Raw genomic sequence first — 17,963 nt, 5'->3', positions numbered from 1 at the left:
GCTTAATTAGGTTAGTCATTGGACAACAGTGGTTTACACTAAGCGGCCACTTTATTAGGTACACCTGTCCAACTTCTCAACGCAAATTTCTAATCAGCCAATCGCATGGCAGCAACTGCATTTAGGCATGTAGACAAGGGCAAGACAATCTGCTGCAGGTTAAACCGAACATCAGAATCGGGGAAGAAATGTGATTTAAGTGACTTTAAATGTGGCATGATTTTTGGTGCCAGACGGGCTGGTCTGAGTATTTTAGAAACTGCTGATCTACTGGGATTTTCACACACAACCATCTCTAGGGTTTACAGAGAATGGCCCGCAGTTCTGTGGGCGTACATGCCTTGTTGATGCCAGAGGTCAGAGGAGAATGGCCAGACTGGTTCCAGCTGATAAAGGCAACAGTAAATCAAATAACCACTCATTACAACAGAGGTATGCAGAAGATCGAGCATCTCTGAATGCACAACGCATCCAACCTTGAGGCACATGGGCTACAGCAGCAGCAGAAGACCACATCGGGTGTCCCTCCTGTCAGTCGGTTAGAATTTGGTGTCAACAACAAGAAAACATTGATCCATCCAGCCTTGTATCAACAGTTCAGACTGGTGGTGGTGGTGTAATGGTGTGGGGGATATTTTCTTGGCACACTTTAGGCCCATTACTTCCAGTTGAGCATCGTGTCAACTCCACAGCCTATCTGTGTATTGTTGCTGACCATGACCACAGTGTACCCATCTTCTGATGGCTACTTTCAGCAGGATAATGCGCCATGTCAAAAAGCGTGAATCATCTCAGACTAGTTTCTTGAATATGACATCAAGTTCACTGTACTCAAATGGCCTCGACAGTCACCACTTCTCAGTCCAATAAAGCACCTTTAGGGTGTAGTGGAACGGAAGATTGGCATCATGGATGTGCAGCCAACAAATCTGCAGCAAATGCGTGATGCTATCATGTCAATATGGACCAGAATGTTTGAGGAATATTTCCAGTACCTTGTTGAATTTACGCCACAGAGGATTAAGGCAGTTCTGAAGGCATAAGGGGGTACAACCTGGTACTAGTAACGTGTACCTAATAAAGTGGCCGGGGACTGTATGTAGCCAATTGAAAAAATATATATAGACCTTAGCAGTTTTTAAATTAGATTTTTTATTTTTATTTACTCCATCCAACCAACCACACCACAAGAAAAATATAGTAGAAAATACTTTGAAAAACGTCTTTGCTCTTTTACACATTACTTTGGAAATTTTGTCTTCATTATTGTATAATAAAGATAAAAAGCAGGAAACTAAAGAAACCAGAATTTGATGCATTTTTATTGAATTAAAATTTGATTACACAATTCAAATACAAAAAAGGCACGTTTATGAGGAGTAAGAACTTGGCTACGCTTAAAGTTTTATTAAGTATAATAGAAGAAAAAAAAATCTTGCATGCAATCATTCAACACCACATAGAAAAAAATACCGCTGGTCTCGCACTATAGCAAAAGCTTAAATAATCCGTCGATAAAACCCACTTGGCCATTTTGGAACCATTCCCCACTGCTGTTCCCAAGTATAAAACATGAGTAGTGCTGTGCTATCATTAACATATAAAAGATTATAGTCAATTTATCTATAATAAGGCACGAGTGTGTGTGTTTAGGTGTAAAAAAAAAACAACCTGAAATACACTAGTAAAACTGGGCCATGTTTGTGTACATCTTAAACATATCTTGGCCTGATTAACCAAAGCCTGAGTAGGGTGCCGTTGATTGGTGCAAACAAAATCACTCGACCAATCACAAGGCAACTTACTGGCTCTGCAGAAACTACAGTGTGGCATAAGAAAGGCATTAAGTAGAATGTGACAGTGAAACTGGTCCTAAACACGTTGCTAAATATTTCCCTCTACCATCTCTTCCACTTCAAACTGGTGCAAATGAACAGATAAATCTCAGTTACTGGCCAAAGACTGATGGATGGGAGGCTGAAAGCATCGCACGTGTTCTACTGGCATGTTCTCTCCATCTCCAGACTTCAGGTACTTGTTCAAAATGGCAAAGATCTCATCATTCAGAACCTGAAATTTGCGAATGCGGTCAACCATTTTCTTCAGAGGCTATAAAGTAGGAGGGACACCAAAAAAAAAACATGGTTTACATGAAGTAACATGAGAAATAAATCAAAGCAAAGCCACTAAAACTCACCACGCTCTTGATGATCTCATCTTTGCCATCGTGTTTCTGCACCTTCAAGAGATGGTAGCTGAAGTCCAGGATGTCAAAGCGTCTGTGCTGACCAAGTAAAGTGATGATCATGCAACCGGCCCAGTTCAGACCGTCTCCGAAACATTGCCTAGAAAGAGGAGTCAATATTTCAATAGACCCTTTTCACATTTCCGGGTTTCTCAGTAGCAAAAGTCGTCATAGTTGGGAAAACCTAGAGTGTAGTGAATGGGAGAGTGCAACAAATAATTTTTTTACAATCTTATTTGCTCAAATAATAAAAGAAAAACTCCCCGATGATGTCATAAAGACTTTCAGAAAAAGGAAAAAAGTGAGAGACTGATGACGGCAGCCAGAGGAGAGGATGACGTCAAATTTACTGTCCTGTCTCACAGACGCTGCATTAGAAACAGTTCGCACAAATGGTAATTTTCGTTTTTTGTAATTTGAAGAAAAGATGATATAACACATGCATAAATGTTCATATGTTTAAAAAAAAATCTAAATATTAAAAACTTTCAAGGATTTAAGATGCTGATTACCGATAAATGCATCATAAAAGGCTTGTGAAAAGGGTCCATATCAGAATATTTATTTATTTTTTGCTTTCAATGATACAATTCAATTCAAGAGTATTTGTATAGTGTTTTTCCCAATAATTATTGTTTTAAAGCAGCTTTACAAAAGGCAAAATGCAAAGAAAGCAAATCTAATTAATTTACAAATAGAGTTATGTGTAATGTAATGAAATGACACAGGGAAAAAAGTATTGAACACATGAAGAAAGGGAGGTGTAGAATGGCAGTGAAAGCCTATGATAGCAGCCAAAACCTCTAATTCTTCAGCAACCCCCTGCCCTTCATCAGTGTAAATTAATATTCACTGCTTCAGTCTAACATCTACATTAGCAGGAGGATGAAGATGAAATCAGGGTGGACATTTTAGCAAGAGAATGATCCAAAACACAGCCAAGGAAACTCTCTAATGCTTTCAGAGAAAGAAAATCAAGCAGTAGAATGGCCCAACAAATCACCTGACTTAAATTCAATAGACAATACGAAATAAAGATCATATTTAATAGACGAGACCCACAGAACCATCAAGATTCTTACACACTGTTGAAGTCTGTGAATAAAACTCACACCGGAGCAATTCATGTGACTTCACTGTCCATAGGAGAGGCGTCTTTAAACTGCCATCACCAAAAAGCCTTTTATATAAAGCATTAAATACATTTCAGTAGTTCAGTTCTTTCTCTTTCTGTCATTTCTTTGTTATTACACATTTTTTGTTTTGTTTTATTTTTATGTTTGTGTTGTTTGGGTTTTTACCAAAATCTGGTTCAATTCCATGTCAACAGCTCCTTTAGAAACATTATACCCAGGCAAATTTATGATGTGATCAATACTTATTTTAACCGCTATATACAGGTAAACTCTCTGGGCCCTATCATACACCCAGCGCAATGTGGCACAAGGTGCGACGCAATTGTTGTTTGCTAGTTTCCGTTCGGCGCAAGAGTCGTTTTGCGCCACGCTGTTTAAATAGCAAATGCATTTGTGGTCGTATGTGCGCCCATAGGCGTTCTGATCTAAAAAAGGAGGCGTGTTGAGTCGTATTGCTGGCGCATTGCTATTTTGAGAAACTATAATAGACTATATTCTATAGACCAGAACAAAGCCGGTCTAAAGTCCAGCGCAGAGCGCGTTAGTTGTGCACTTCCTTACACATTGCTTAATACAGACAGGATGTACAGCAATACGCAAATATCTTTACATATGAAAAATAATTAAAATATTAAGGATATATATAGGATATAATAAGAATATATATATGATATAAATATAAAGGATTAAAATATTATAAAAAGTATTCTTTTCTAACCTACATAAATATAAAAAAACCATACTTTCATGCCTTCATCTCGGGGGGCTTTTTTAGTTTATTCTATAGCACTAACTGTATAGCACTTGTTCACTGCTGCTCTTATAGTTGTGTAAATTGCTTCCTTGTCCTCATTTGTAAGTCGCTTTGGATAAAAGCATCTGCTAAATGACTAAATGTAAATGTATTATATGAATATTTATATTTGTTTTATTAAAAACAAGCTTAGATTTGCCCACCTGTCAGGTTTTAGACCATATGGGCCATAGCATGTGTGTTTGGATATAACTCAGTTTTTTTAACACACCCTGTGATGTAGGGTAATGATGTGGGTAATCGTTATTATTGTTCATTTATTTGTTTGCTGGAAATTAGAACTGAATTTAGAAATAGCTTTGAAACAAATCTTTGTGCTTAACAAACTAAATTAATCATTTATAGGCTAATAGATGTCTGTGCGCACAAGAAGTTTCCCTATCCACGAGAGTGAAAGTGAATAGGGAAAGGTTTTCTTGCTAGTGAAGGGTTCAGTTTTTCCACTTACAAAGTCCGTCATGTAAATAGCAAATGCGCTATGGCGCGAGCAACTGACTCTTAAAGGGAATGGGAGATGAGACTCTGATTGGTTTATTCTCAAAAAACACCTATAACTCATTAAGAAAATAAGATCAACCCTTTTAAACTATGCACCGTGGATTTTTCCATCCTTAAATGAGCAAAAGTGAATTCTAACACGCTCTTAATGCTTTTGCGCCCTGTGCCATGGATCGTCAAAATAGAGCCCTATGTGTGCATGTTCAATGTAGTGTATTTGTGTATGTCAATGATGATTCCCTATGATTCACTCACTCAACAGTGAACTCGTGTGCGCCCACAGGGATGCAGTACACAAACTGCATTGCGCTCCACAGCCGGTGAAACTCCACACACTCGTCCACGTGCATCACTCCATTGCTGGGTAAAGGCCCACGCCAGATCGGGTCGTCCAGGTAAGCGCGGACGCGAGTCAGAATGACCTCGAATATGGAGAGTCCGCAGCACAGACGCTCTTTAGTCAGCAGGTCTCCCTCACGAGCGATGGCAATTTGCTGAGGAGAGATTGTACAGGGGTATTCACTCAAATCTGGTCGCCAGATTTAGAAACATGGATTAAAAAAATCAAGAATCTATAATCAGAATAATAAGTACCAATTATAATATTGTGAAAAAATGGCAAAAATACTAAAATAATGTAGAATTGTGATTAAATTTATATGATATGTGATATGTCAGTTTTAAAGTCAAATTATGACACTTATTTTGACAAATTAAAGGCCCCATGAAAGTTTTTTTAGATGTTTACACAGTTTACATTGAACTGATCGAAACTGAACTGAACTTAAACCCTGAAAACTGAATTACACTGTTTCAATTCACTATAATCTTCTATGTGATGCTGCTTTGACACAATCTACATTGTAAAAGCGCTATAGAAATAAAGCAAAATTGAATTGAATGTTAGTTTTTAAGATATCTATAAGCTAGTGTGCTCCAAAACAGTGACAAAAATCCACTTTTAGAAGATATAAAACTGATATAAACATGTAAAGCTTGCAGTTTGTCACTTCAGCCTAAATGGATCAACGTTTTTATTCACGTCACCTCAAACTTCAGTTTTCCAACAAATCATGACCAATCAAATGCTCTCTAGTATCTGACATGGCCCGCCCCCTTCAAGACGCTTCTCATTTGCTTTTCATTTGATGCGCTTGAGCTCAACCACTCTCACTGGCAGAGCGGTGATAAAACAAAACGCTATTGGCTGTTTTAAAAAAGAGGAGGGGCTACACTATGTCCCACCCTCTCTTCATGTTTCGCCTGAGATTGTCAAACATTTAATAAAAATATTTCAAAAGCACTTCATGGGACCTTTAATGTCAACTTTTGAAATGACAAATCAAAATTATAATTACCTTTTATAGAGAATTACAACACAAAGTTTGATTGAAAAATCAGTGACATTCAAAATTACTACACTACCTGACTAAAGTCTTGTCACCGATCCAAGTTTTAGGACCAACAAATAATAACTTGACTTCTAGTTGATCATTTGATATCAGAAGAGGCTTATATGAAAGGCAAAGGCCTTTAGATTACGCTTATTCTACCAAAATTAAATATGATCATGCCTTGACTTTTAATTATTTAATTAGGACAGTAAGGTCTAAATTTGCTCAGACAAAAGTCTTGTCACTTAACAGTAATAATTTACAGTATAGAATATAAAGTCATGGCGCAGTGGAAAAAAAAAAGAGTTAATATTGTGTATGACTCCCATGAGCTTAGATAACTGCATCCATACATCTCTGCAATTACTCAAATAACTTATTAATAAAGTCATCTGGAATGGCAAAGAAAGCGTTCTTGCAGGACTCCCAGAGTTCCTCTCCTGTGGTTTGTAATGTAACGGGCAGCACAAATATCTTGATACCTCAAGCTGTTGATGTTGTCATCCACTCAGCAGAACTCTCTCACCCCCATACTGAAAAAATTCATCTGAAAAATCTACTTTCTTCCACTTTTCCAAATGATCAACTAGAAGTCAAGTTATCAAGTTATGTACACAGAGTCAATAATTATATTAAACAAAAATGATAAAAACAGTCATGACATGCTTCAAAACAGTCATATTTGACTTACTATAACTTATAACATATTTATAACGTATAACAAAGAAAAGAAAAAATATAACAGCTGAAACTAATGACAGAAATTTACATTTTACACAAATTGAAATCATGACATAAATGTTGGTTTTTGGTAGAAATTATGACTTAATATTTCCTATGTCATTTTTACGTTGCAGAAATAATCTAACAGCTGTCCTAAACTTTAAAAAGAAAGCAGCAAAGAAACAAATAAAATAGTTTGGTTACAAATGCCTTAATAGAAATACCAGTTCACATAACTAAAACTGACCAATAACAGCTTGTGATCAATGAAGTACTAAGCCTTTCTGAAGTATTTTTGGCAGAAATCCCCATTTGTTGTTTAATAAATCAATTTTCCCATTACTACCGACACAACGCATCAATAATAAATGAATCTGGAGGGCTCGGAGTTGAGATCAAAGCAGCGGTTAAGTGTGTAATTGGAGATGCTAATGACAATAAGTAGACGTGTTTGCCGGAGGCGGTAAAGCAGCAGAGCAGGACCAAAGCGGCTGTTTCACCCACCTGAGGGGTTCCCAGACGTTCAATCAGAGGCACCAGATGCAGCGCTGTGTATTTGGCCTCCAAACGTTTCATCTTTGCATCCAGACGCTCTCCCTCTGCATAAGCGAGTTGTGGAGGGATTATCACACATATATGAGGAACACAAAGCATGCTCAAAATACTGAATATCCTTGGCAAACACATAAAAGTGAGCTTACCTTTGACGTGAACCCTTGGTAGGATGTTCTGGAAGGGAGCTGCGTGCAACAAGTCGCACACCTCCTCTTGAGACTGCATTAAAGAGAGGAACTCATTATAGAAAATGAAGCTCAAGAGAGCGAAAAGCTGAGCAATCAATGGAAGTGTGGAGAGTCAAAGCCTGAGTTAAATTCAAATAAGCAGGCTCAGTTTAAGGTCTTGAGAAAATAAAATAAACATTAGATGTTAGTACAAGTTAAAGATATCTATAAGCTAGTGTCATACAAAACAGTAAAAAAAAACTGCATTTAAAAGATATAAACATCAAAACATTGTAGATTTGTCACTTACGCCTAAATTAATTAATTTATATATTCATTTATTCTCATCAAAGCTCGGCCAATCAAATGCTTTCTAGTAACTGACATGTCCCGGCCCCTTCAAGACGCTTTTCACATTTGATGTTCCTGATCTCAACCACTCTCATTGGCAGACCTGTGATAAAACTAAATGGTAGTGAGGCAGGAGCTACTCTATGTCACCCTCTGTTCATGTTTCAGTTGAGATTACTGTCCAGATTATTGTCCATGTTGGACAATAAATTTAAGTGGGATGTATGGACTGTGAAAAGAAAAGGCTTCAACAAAGAATGTACTTTTTAAAGAAACTTGTCTTTTAATGTTGGCAACACATTGTTGACCATGTTTTATAGTGCTTTTATAGAAAGTAACATTTTGTGTGATCTGTTGGTATGGAAATGCTTCTGAGGCCCAGAGAGGTCAAGTAAATTGTTGGGAATAAAACTAAAGAACATTTATAGTCACTGTATATACAAAGAAAGAGTACTAAATAATCATGATAATCATGATTGTCAATGATGAGTGACATCCTTTATCAAACACTGTACAATTGTTACCATCAGGTCATCAATATTGTGCTCCCAGATGTGTAAGAAATAGAGACAAAATTATCATTTATACCCCAAGCAATTCAATTCCTGCTCCCTTAGTAGCAGTTAATGGTCAGTAGACTGGATATTTATTTAGAGTAGGGGTACCATGTTTTTACATGATTTATTTATATATATATATATATATATATATATATATATATATATATATATATATATATATATATATATATATATATATATATATATATATATATATATATATATATATATATGCTAAATCTGAAATGTCAGAAGTCTCTGTGAGTGTATGCTGCAAATGAAATTACCCTACAGGGACAAGTTAACTAACTAACTAACTCACTCACTAACTACATCAAATGTTGACTTAAAAATGCACATTTCGAAGCACTTAACAAAACCTTTAAACATCTACTGTTGCTTTGACACAATCACAAAAGTTTGGTGCATGATGTGATAGTTGACCCTAAAATGAAAATTCTGTCATCCTTGTTTAAAACCATTTATGATTTTCTTTCTTCTGTTAAATGTTGGAAACCTGTAACCATTGACTTCCAAAGTATTTGTTTTTCATATGGAAGACAATGGTTACAGGTCTCAAGCTTTTATTTATTTATTTTTTCAAAATATCTTTCTTTGTGTTCAACAGAAGAAATAAACTCATAAGGGTTTGGAACCACTTGATGGTGAGTAAATAGTGAGTACATTTATCATTTTTGGGTGAATGATGCTTTAATGCAGGGGTCACCAATCTCGCTCCTGGAGGGCCGGTGTCCCTGGAGGGTTTAGCTCCAACTTGCCTCAACAAACCTGCCAGGGTGTTTCAAGTACACCTAGTAAGACCTTGATTAGCTTGTTCAGGTGTGTTTGTTTAGGGTTGGAGCTAAAATCTGCAGGACACCGACCCTTCAGGAACAAGTTTGGTGACCTCTGCTTTAATGGAATGTTCAATTTGATAGCATTACTTAATGCTATAGGGATCATGAATTAATAAAAAGAAAACAATCTTCATCATAAAGCTAATTTATATAATTTATACAACTTGAAAATTTACAAATGTAGAAATTAAGCAAGAAAATATCAGACATCCATCACCCTTTGTTACTGCACATTTTAAAGCATTGCATGAGAAACGAGTAACAGAAAAACCAAATTTCGCATTAACATAAGTTAATTTGCAAAAATATTAATAAATAAACATTCACTTGAGGTGGTTTTAAGCTTGTGCCAGAAATATTAATGCAAATAATGAGATAAAAACGCATTTGCAGAATAAACACAGAGTGAACATTACACCCATTACATTACATCTCCATTATACTTGCTTTGTTTACTGTTGTTTACCAACTTACCAATACTACAGTCAGCTGCTCTAACAATTGAAATGCACCTAATTCGCATTTGGGATTTCTTTTTCCTTGAAAAGAATCCCTCCACGTTAAGACGTAAACCTGGCTATTAGTAAATGTGAAGGTATCGCCCATCGATGATTTCAGTTAGAAACTATAGGGTTAACGTACTGATTTTTTTCCTGTTCTATTCTGTACATTGTGTTCATGACATGCATTTCTAAAAATAAAAGTATTTAAAGCCGTCTTATGTAAGCACATGATGACAAATTTTTGAAGTCAAAATTTTTATCCTAATTATTAGATAATACAAATGGGTAATTCATGAAAAGTTGTCAGTCTAAAGTAACCACCCATAAATGAATGATACAATATATTCAGTTTAATCTTTTATTTTTCGATATTACACATTTTATTTAGATGTTACATAAAAGCTGAAAACCCTCATAACTCCACCGTCTCGCAGTATTGAGCATGATTTATTCATACTGCAGCACGCATCATTTCTTTTGTAGCAGAAATGTAATGTGGCATATTGGCTAACATGTCATTTAAAACATGTCTGTTAGAGGTTTGTATGATAACCAGGCACAGTTCCAGTAGATGGAGCCATGCATTCACATACAACACCCCTGACAGGAAATATGTAAGACGAAGCTGTTGACATTTAAATTTAAACGCTCAGAATTACAGCGGACGGCCCTGATTGCACTGACCTTGCCATCAGACAGAGCAGGTACTTTTTTTATACAGCCATAGATTTTTCTCTGGCAAGACTTCATTGGAACAGACAGCCCTTGATTGTTGACACTATGTAATTTGAAGTTGAATGTGTAGGAGGGCTGAAGACGCAACTCTCTGGGAAACTCATAATTGTCACTAACGTCTGACATAATTAAACAGCAGCTTATCACTTCTCTGAAGAGCTTCCTGAGCGTCTGGATGAACATCAGTTATTCTCTGCTTGTACCGCAGTGATGTTGCATCCATAATAAAGTGGAAACTTGACTAACTTCTTCACAGAATATAATGTTTGTTGATTAAAAGCTTACAGATAAAATGTTGTATTGTTTTTTAATCATCATTAACCAACTTCTGATAATGAATAAGGTAGAATCATATCAGACTTTATGTACCGCACTTAAAAGCCATTTTAAATCCTCTTTTTGAATGATTGCATTATAAATTAATCAAATCACCAATTTTGGTTCCTGTGTTGAAGTAAATTAGCATATTCAAAGAAAGTTTATGAAATGCCAAGTGTCAAATAAGTTTTGTTAGACACAAAACATTGGTGAAAAGATCTTCCATGGTCTTTCAGAATAAATTCTTATATCATGTTTATAACATATAACTTGGTATCTGGACATGGAATCTGTGCGCACAGAAATATGCAGATTTCTGCAGATTTTTAGCCCATCGTTGAGTCTATTTATTTATTTATTGAAATAGCAAAGAAAAATTAAAATAGCAAAAACATAGATTCTGTCTGGCCCTAATTATAATTCAGCAATACTTATATTCTATATCTATATATAGAATAAATGATTCAAAATGTTATTATATTTTTAAAAAATGAATAAATAAATATATATATTTATTATATATACTGCTTCAGGTATTTTGTGGTTGCATTGTAATTCTAGAATAGTGTTTTTTTTTATGTCATCAAATATTTCTAAATATGCCTGACAAGACTTTATTAGTATAATATAAACTATTGTTACAATGAACAACATTTTAGTGAATATACTATGTAAATTGTGATAAAAATGTTTATACCTTAATAAAATGAAAATATTATATCACATATTCCATATGAAAAAGGTGCATTACAGTTTTTCTGTTTTGATATGTAAAACGCATCTTTGAACCATGTGATTTTTTAAAAACTCATTTTACTGAAATATATCTAAGTGTTAAATCAGGATTGAAGATGTAAAGAAACTCATACATTACATTATTTACTGCAAGTCAAAACTATTTCTTCTAAAGCCTGTTTCTGGAGATCTGAAGTTCCACTGACTTGAGACAAATAAAAAATTCATAGAAAAGTTCACAGAAAAAAATAATGTCATTCAGAAATACTACCAGTACATATTTTAATCCCCTTCACCATGCAAAAAATGCAATATATGAAAAGCTCAAGTGTAAAACAAACTGAATTCATGGTTATTTCACCACTTATTATAAACATTAAGCCTAAATAAATGTCAAACAAATGTAAAACTAATAGTGGCTGAGAAATGTGCTATATAAACACTAATGTTTCTCTCAATCAGCACCAATGTGTGTGCAATTTGTGTGTTTTGCTTACTGGAGGAGGTTAATAAATTATCTTAAACCTTGACTCAATATAAAATAAACTTGTGGCTTTAGTCTAGCTGATGTCAGTCATTGACCTGTATTTACAGTAAGTCGCAAGCTGTGCTTTGGATTTATTAGTGTCCTAAAGAGGTAAACTCATTATCAAATTATAAATAATTATAAATCAATGATTTCAGTTAGCCCACAACATTAATACAACATTGATTCAAACATTTAAGAATGATTCATTTACACAAATTTAGAACTTTAAACATATCGCTGAATTCTTTTTGCTGAGCCAAAAAACCCGTAAGCTTGCAATATTCCTGATATTCCACACTTGGACAAGAAATAGACATTTTAAAATTCCATGATATTCCAGAAATCCCACGACCAATGGGAACCAATTAACTTGATTTGTTACAATCCAAAAAATAAAAATAAGTAATGGAAATGGAGCAGCAGTCAACTTTAATTTGTCACTTAGTTAAAATGATTTAAATGCACTTGTTGTTTTTAAAGTGACTGTGAGTGCATAACAGAAACTACACTCATATACAGAAAATAATACACATTCCTATGGAGAAAGAAAATGACAAAAAATGATTCAATAAACATAGTTAAAATATATAAATATTCTAAAAATAAAATAATATTCTATAATATTCTAATAATACAAAAAAAAACATATCTTTCTCACAGTTGAAATGGTTGTTGCATAGGGCTGCACAATATATATCGTTTCAGTATTAATATCACAATGTGATTATTCGCAATCTGCTTGTTAAGCGTGACGTCACGTGAAGCGGCTTCCGGGTCTAAGCGCTCTATCAAACTGTATGGGGAGAATCAACAAATGGAATTAACATTTACAAAGTGATGTTATACTTTCAAAAATCATGATCGCAAATCTCCTTCAGGCTTACAGCACAAAATCTGTGCTCATTTGAGATTTCATTGGCCAAGGATCACCAGAGAATGTCTGATTGACAAGCAACCAATCACGATTCATTTTGCAACATAGATGTCCCAAAGATAGCCTACACATACTTTTGCAAACCCAGAATTTAGTTAATCCTACTAAGTGCAAATTGTCTAAATTGATGGCTTTCTTCCATGCAAGGTTTTTAAAGTGACTACACTTATGTACAGAAAATAATCCGCTTGTTAAGCGTGAAGTCATGCGAAGCGGCTTCCAGGTCCAATTGCTCTATTAAACTGTATGGGGAGACTCGCAAATGGTGATAATAAACATTTACAAAGCGATGTAATACTTTTACAAATCACAATCGCATTATATATATCTATGCCTAATATCCGATGGCCAGAAGGTATTACGTTTTTGTAAATATAAATCTAATATACTAAATATTGGTGTCTGTGATGCAGCAAGTCCAGATACTGATGTGTACACCATGTTTTTATATTAAATTCACTTTAATGTCTGATATGACTAAAAAGTGGTCATAAATAAATATTTTCTTAATTCAAATGAGTTTTGGCTTGGACAGGTAAACAGTATTCCATTCATCATGACTTAACAAGCGGATAGACATTCATGTGGAGAGTTTGATCTATAATCTGTCAATAATAGACACTGAAATATATATATACTTCTTTCATGCACAGCATGAAGCCGACCTTACTCTGCTACACCACTGCTGTACAGGGAGCACTGTTTTATGGACTCTGTGTTGAAAAGAGTGCTAAAAATATATATTTGTAAAAAAATTGAAGCAAATCATCATCTTAAAAGGCTTGAAAACTGACATGGAGAATCTGACAGTGCTGCCACATGCAACACACCCGCAGATGCGTTTCCATGACAACAGCGGTTGTCAGACATCATAAACACTGAGCAGACAGCACAAATAATGGAAATCGCCAATGCTGCGTACTATGCGTGCACAATATATTAGATATGTTAAAAAGTAGAGATTCATAATTGAAGATATTGGCTACTTTTCGCTGCATAAAAAAGAAAACAAAGGAGCTAAACCACATGGAGGTTAATTAAGTTCACTGCTCACACCACACTCTTAAACATAAGAGAAATAGTTCAAAAACACATGATCAGTCGTTTGAAGAATAGCTGTTTGGTGATGTTAATTGACCTTTTGCTTAGCTGTGATAAAAGTTGTCAAAAAGATTAGAAATTCTTTTATGGGTTGGAACTTCTTCAAAGAATGTAAGATTGCAGATAACAATAGTTAGTAAGGCAACATTTGTCAGGAAGGGTTTTAAAGGGGTGATCCACTACCATATCATATTTTAAACTTTAGTTGATGTGTAATGTAGCTGTGTTAACATAAACAATATCTCTGTAATGTAATGCGCTCAAAGTTCAATGCAAATGGAGACGTTGGTTTTTACAGAGTTAGCTTAGCAAAGTCTACAACGAACAAAGTTTGGGGACTACAAAAAAATACATCCGGGCTAGTAAAATCACAAATGCTTCAGTTTACGCGCATTCACCACGTGCTAATAATGTTACAGCAGAGAAAGCTAAAATGCTGCGCAAATGCTGCTATTTCCACAGAGCTTCTTCTGTTTCTGCATTAGGTATGGGTCAGTATAAGATTCTGACGGTATGATAACCTTGGATAAAAATAACACGGTTTAGCGGAATTGTGATTACTGCTCTAAAATACGTTCTTTATAAAAGTCTGGGTAAGAAACAAACTTTTTTCCTTTAATGAACACTATATATAGATATTTATTTGTTTTTTGTTTTTTTTCTGAGAAACATTTAAAATATTTTGGAGCAGTAAACATGTCAGGCTAATTAATTCAAATAAACCATTGATCATTCTGTTGTCTTCATTAGTTTCAAACACAGAGATTTCATTATTTTAATTTAAAATGGCATCTTTGGATATCATTTCTGCTGGAGATACTGTTCTGTTGTCCTAAAAAACAAAACAAAAAAATGTAAAAAAAAAAATCTTACATATACCGTAGGAACGGTATTACAGAAAATCCTGATAATTTTAATACCTTGATTTTTCCAAACCATGGTATACCTTGAAAACTGTTATCGTACCATGCCTATTCTGTATTTGGGTTTCCAAAGGACATGACACAAAAAGAGAAGTGCTTACAGTTTAATTTGAAGTATGTTTCAGAGAATTATAAAAAATAGCTAGCACTTGACAAAGGAGAACTTCCAGAATCTCTCCCAGTTCAGTGCTGGATTCGGCTAAAAACTCCTCCAACCATAATAGTAGAAGCTGTGGGTTGTTAGCCACAATCTGTAAGCATTTTTATTTGTTAAAATTGATCTATTACATGCATAGTTTCTCTAATGATTTGTTGTAGCAAGGACGTAAACAAGGATGTAAACCACGTGAAAAGTTGTTTGGCAGCGCTAACAATTTAGCTACAAATTCATATTTATCCGTTAAAATGCTGCAAACACCCACAATCTTCAACAGCGCTGCAGTGTCTCTCTATGCGCCCGCTGTTAGTGTCTCTCTATGCGTCCGCTGTCAGTGTCTCTCTATGCGTCCACTTTCCATCTGTTCTACATCTCAAATAACAAACTCGCAAAAGATATGTGAACGTTTTATATTACTTACACATGCTTATTCCAAATACATTTGAAAGACACTTGTCAGATGTTATTTTAGAGAGCAGACGTGAGGTTCAGCTGTGTGCTCTTCATGTTCTTTCTGATTCAGACACAAACTGGTACGGCTAACAGTTACTGTTTACACAGCGCAAAAGTGTGTGCTTGTAAGAGCGTGACGTGGAGCTGATCCACGAATCAGAGCACATTATGTTAGCAGACCAATCAGAGCCTCTTGATGGTGGGCCTTTCAGAGGAACTAGGAAATAGTCGTATAGAAGTGGTTTTCATGTTAGCTGAGTAGCTGTATATAATCATAGTATATAAAAAACAACATGATTTTCTACAAGTGAAGCATGAGCACACATTGCTTTGCATCTTATAAACACAACCAAACCTTAAAAATAAACTCTGGACCACCCCTTTAAAGACAAGGTTTGTGTTCAATAGTGTGAATGGAGATGTTGTGTTTTCATACCAAGCTCTGTTCAGTCAGAAGGCAGAAGAGCAATGCGTTTCCAACTTCCCTCAGGTTCTGGAAGCACACAGTCTTCAGCTCAGCGTACTCCACAATGTCTTTCAGCTGGTGGTGGAAGAACTCCAGGATACCTGCATCCGGTAAACAGAAATTGTGTTTACTGTTCCTAGATTAGCATTCCCAAATTCAATGCTTTGAGAGTCTTATGTGGTCAGACATGCAGGCTTACAGCACAAAATCTGGGCTCATTTACATCTTCCATTGGCCAAGGATCACCAGGAAATGTCTCATTGACAAGTAAAGCAACCAATAACCGTTCATTTTGCAACATACAGTGGTCAGCATATATGAGTACACCCCTCACAAATCTCTCTTTTAAATGAATATTTTTAATAGGAAGCTATACAATATTATATTTGTGCATATACATTAGATTAGTCAGTACTAAAGCCAAACTGGAGCTTATCTAACAAAATAACTTACGATTACGGTCCAAAAACTAATACATCCAAATCTATATGTTATAAAAAAATATTGACCTTATTCTTCAATGCGGAAGTGTGCTCATTTTTGCGATTGTTTTAGAACTTTCGATTCAGCTGTCTATGGGAGAAATGACAAGGAATAATAAACAGCAGAAAGCGGTCACACTACTTACTCTACAAGCAAGTGTTTGCATGACAATACAGACAAAGTAGAATAATATAATAAGAAAATATCAGTTTGCAACATCGAGCAGCAAAACGAGCTGTTTTTAACGTCTAAAAATGAATGGAAGTGAATGAGACTGGATGTCTCGAGCCAAAATGATTCAAATGGCTGCGTCCGCTCCTACGTGAAGAATAAGGTGAATTAAATACAAATAAAAAAAAAGAGGAAAAATCAAGAGAAGAAAATAGATTGAAGAATTTACTTGAAATTTTGTAGGTTGTAATTTATTTTTGCAATATTTTGCTTGAATTTAATTGTATTATCTTTTAATTTTTAAATATGTTTGGTGACTGAAATATTATTTTAATAAATATATCTGTTTTATAAATCTGTTTTGCTTAAATGCACCAAACATTGCCTATTTTCACTGAGAAATGGATCAAAACATTCATTTTCAAGATGGGGTGTACTCAATTATGCTGAGCAATGTAGATGTGCCACAGATAGCCTACACCATAAACTACACACACTTTTGAAAACTCAGACTTTAGTTAACCCTACTAAGTGCAAATTGTCAAAATTGACGGCTTTCATCCATGCAAAGTTTGCCATCGGAACAGCTTTCAGACGAACCATTAAAGAACGTGAGTCACGTTTCACTTTGACGGCTTTTGAAACTCCTGAAGTGTTTCTAATTTTGTGCTCCACATGGCTCAGACGTTCAGTCATGGGAATGACGTCTGAGGCGATAATAAATATTAAACCAAAGTTTTGTTTCAACCCATATAACCAGCCTTCGAACTTTTTGAAGAACAAAAAGAATCTCCAGGGACTGATCTTAAGTTTACTCTTATGCCAGTTACTTCCACAAATCCAAGAATAAAGAAATACTCCAGCAAAAGCTTTTAACTACATAGACGGACCCCTTGCTGTTTTTCTACCCTCTGCCTTTCTCTCGGTCTCTTCCCCCTCACTTCAATTCACTGTTACTCTCATTTCTTTTTTCTCCAGGCTGCCTGAAGCCCACATAATCAAACACAGTCACGATTTCAGTGTGGAGTGCACCTTCACAGTATGGTCACCCGGAAAGAAATGATAAACAAAAGGAGAGAAAGACGGCAAGAGGCAATTACTAAGCATTCTCAAGTCAAGAGGGGTCTGAATAAGTCTTATAAAACTCTCAGCGTC

At 35.3% G+C, this 17,963-nt stretch overlaps 1 protein-coding gene across 1 annotated transcript in view; it reads right to left on the bottom strand.

The window, feature by feature from the left end:
• Window positions 1-1,300: 1,300 nt before the first annotated feature.
• Window positions 1,301-17,963, bottom strand: part of cyfip1 (cytoplasmic FMR1 interacting protein 1) — an 86,195-nt gene continuing 69,532 nt past the window's right edge. Inside the window, exons 26-31 of the mRNA XM_056460161.1 lie at window positions 16,125-16,255; window positions 7,512-7,584; window positions 7,315-7,409; window positions 4,949-5,187; window positions 2,198-2,345; window positions 1,301-2,109 (exon numbers count right to left, since the gene is read on the bottom strand). Coding sequence (XP_056316136.1) covers window positions 1,945-2,109; window positions 2,198-2,345; window positions 4,949-5,187; window positions 7,315-7,409; window positions 7,512-7,584; window positions 16,125-16,255 — 851 coding nt within the window. The 3' untranslated portion in view covers window positions 1,301-1,944. The remainder of the gene's footprint in view (window positions 2,110-2,197; window positions 2,346-4,948; window positions 5,188-7,314; window positions 7,410-7,511; window positions 7,585-16,124; window positions 16,256-17,963) is intronic.

Source organism: Danio aesculapii, chromosome 6, assembly GCF_903798145.1.
Source record: "Danio aesculapii chromosome 6, fDanAes4.1, whole genome shotgun sequence".
Classification (NCBI taxonomy): Eukaryota; Metazoa; Chordata; class Actinopteri; order Cypriniformes; family Danionidae; genus Danio; species Danio aesculapii.
This window is presented reverse-complemented; position numbering and strand designations above follow the sequence as displayed.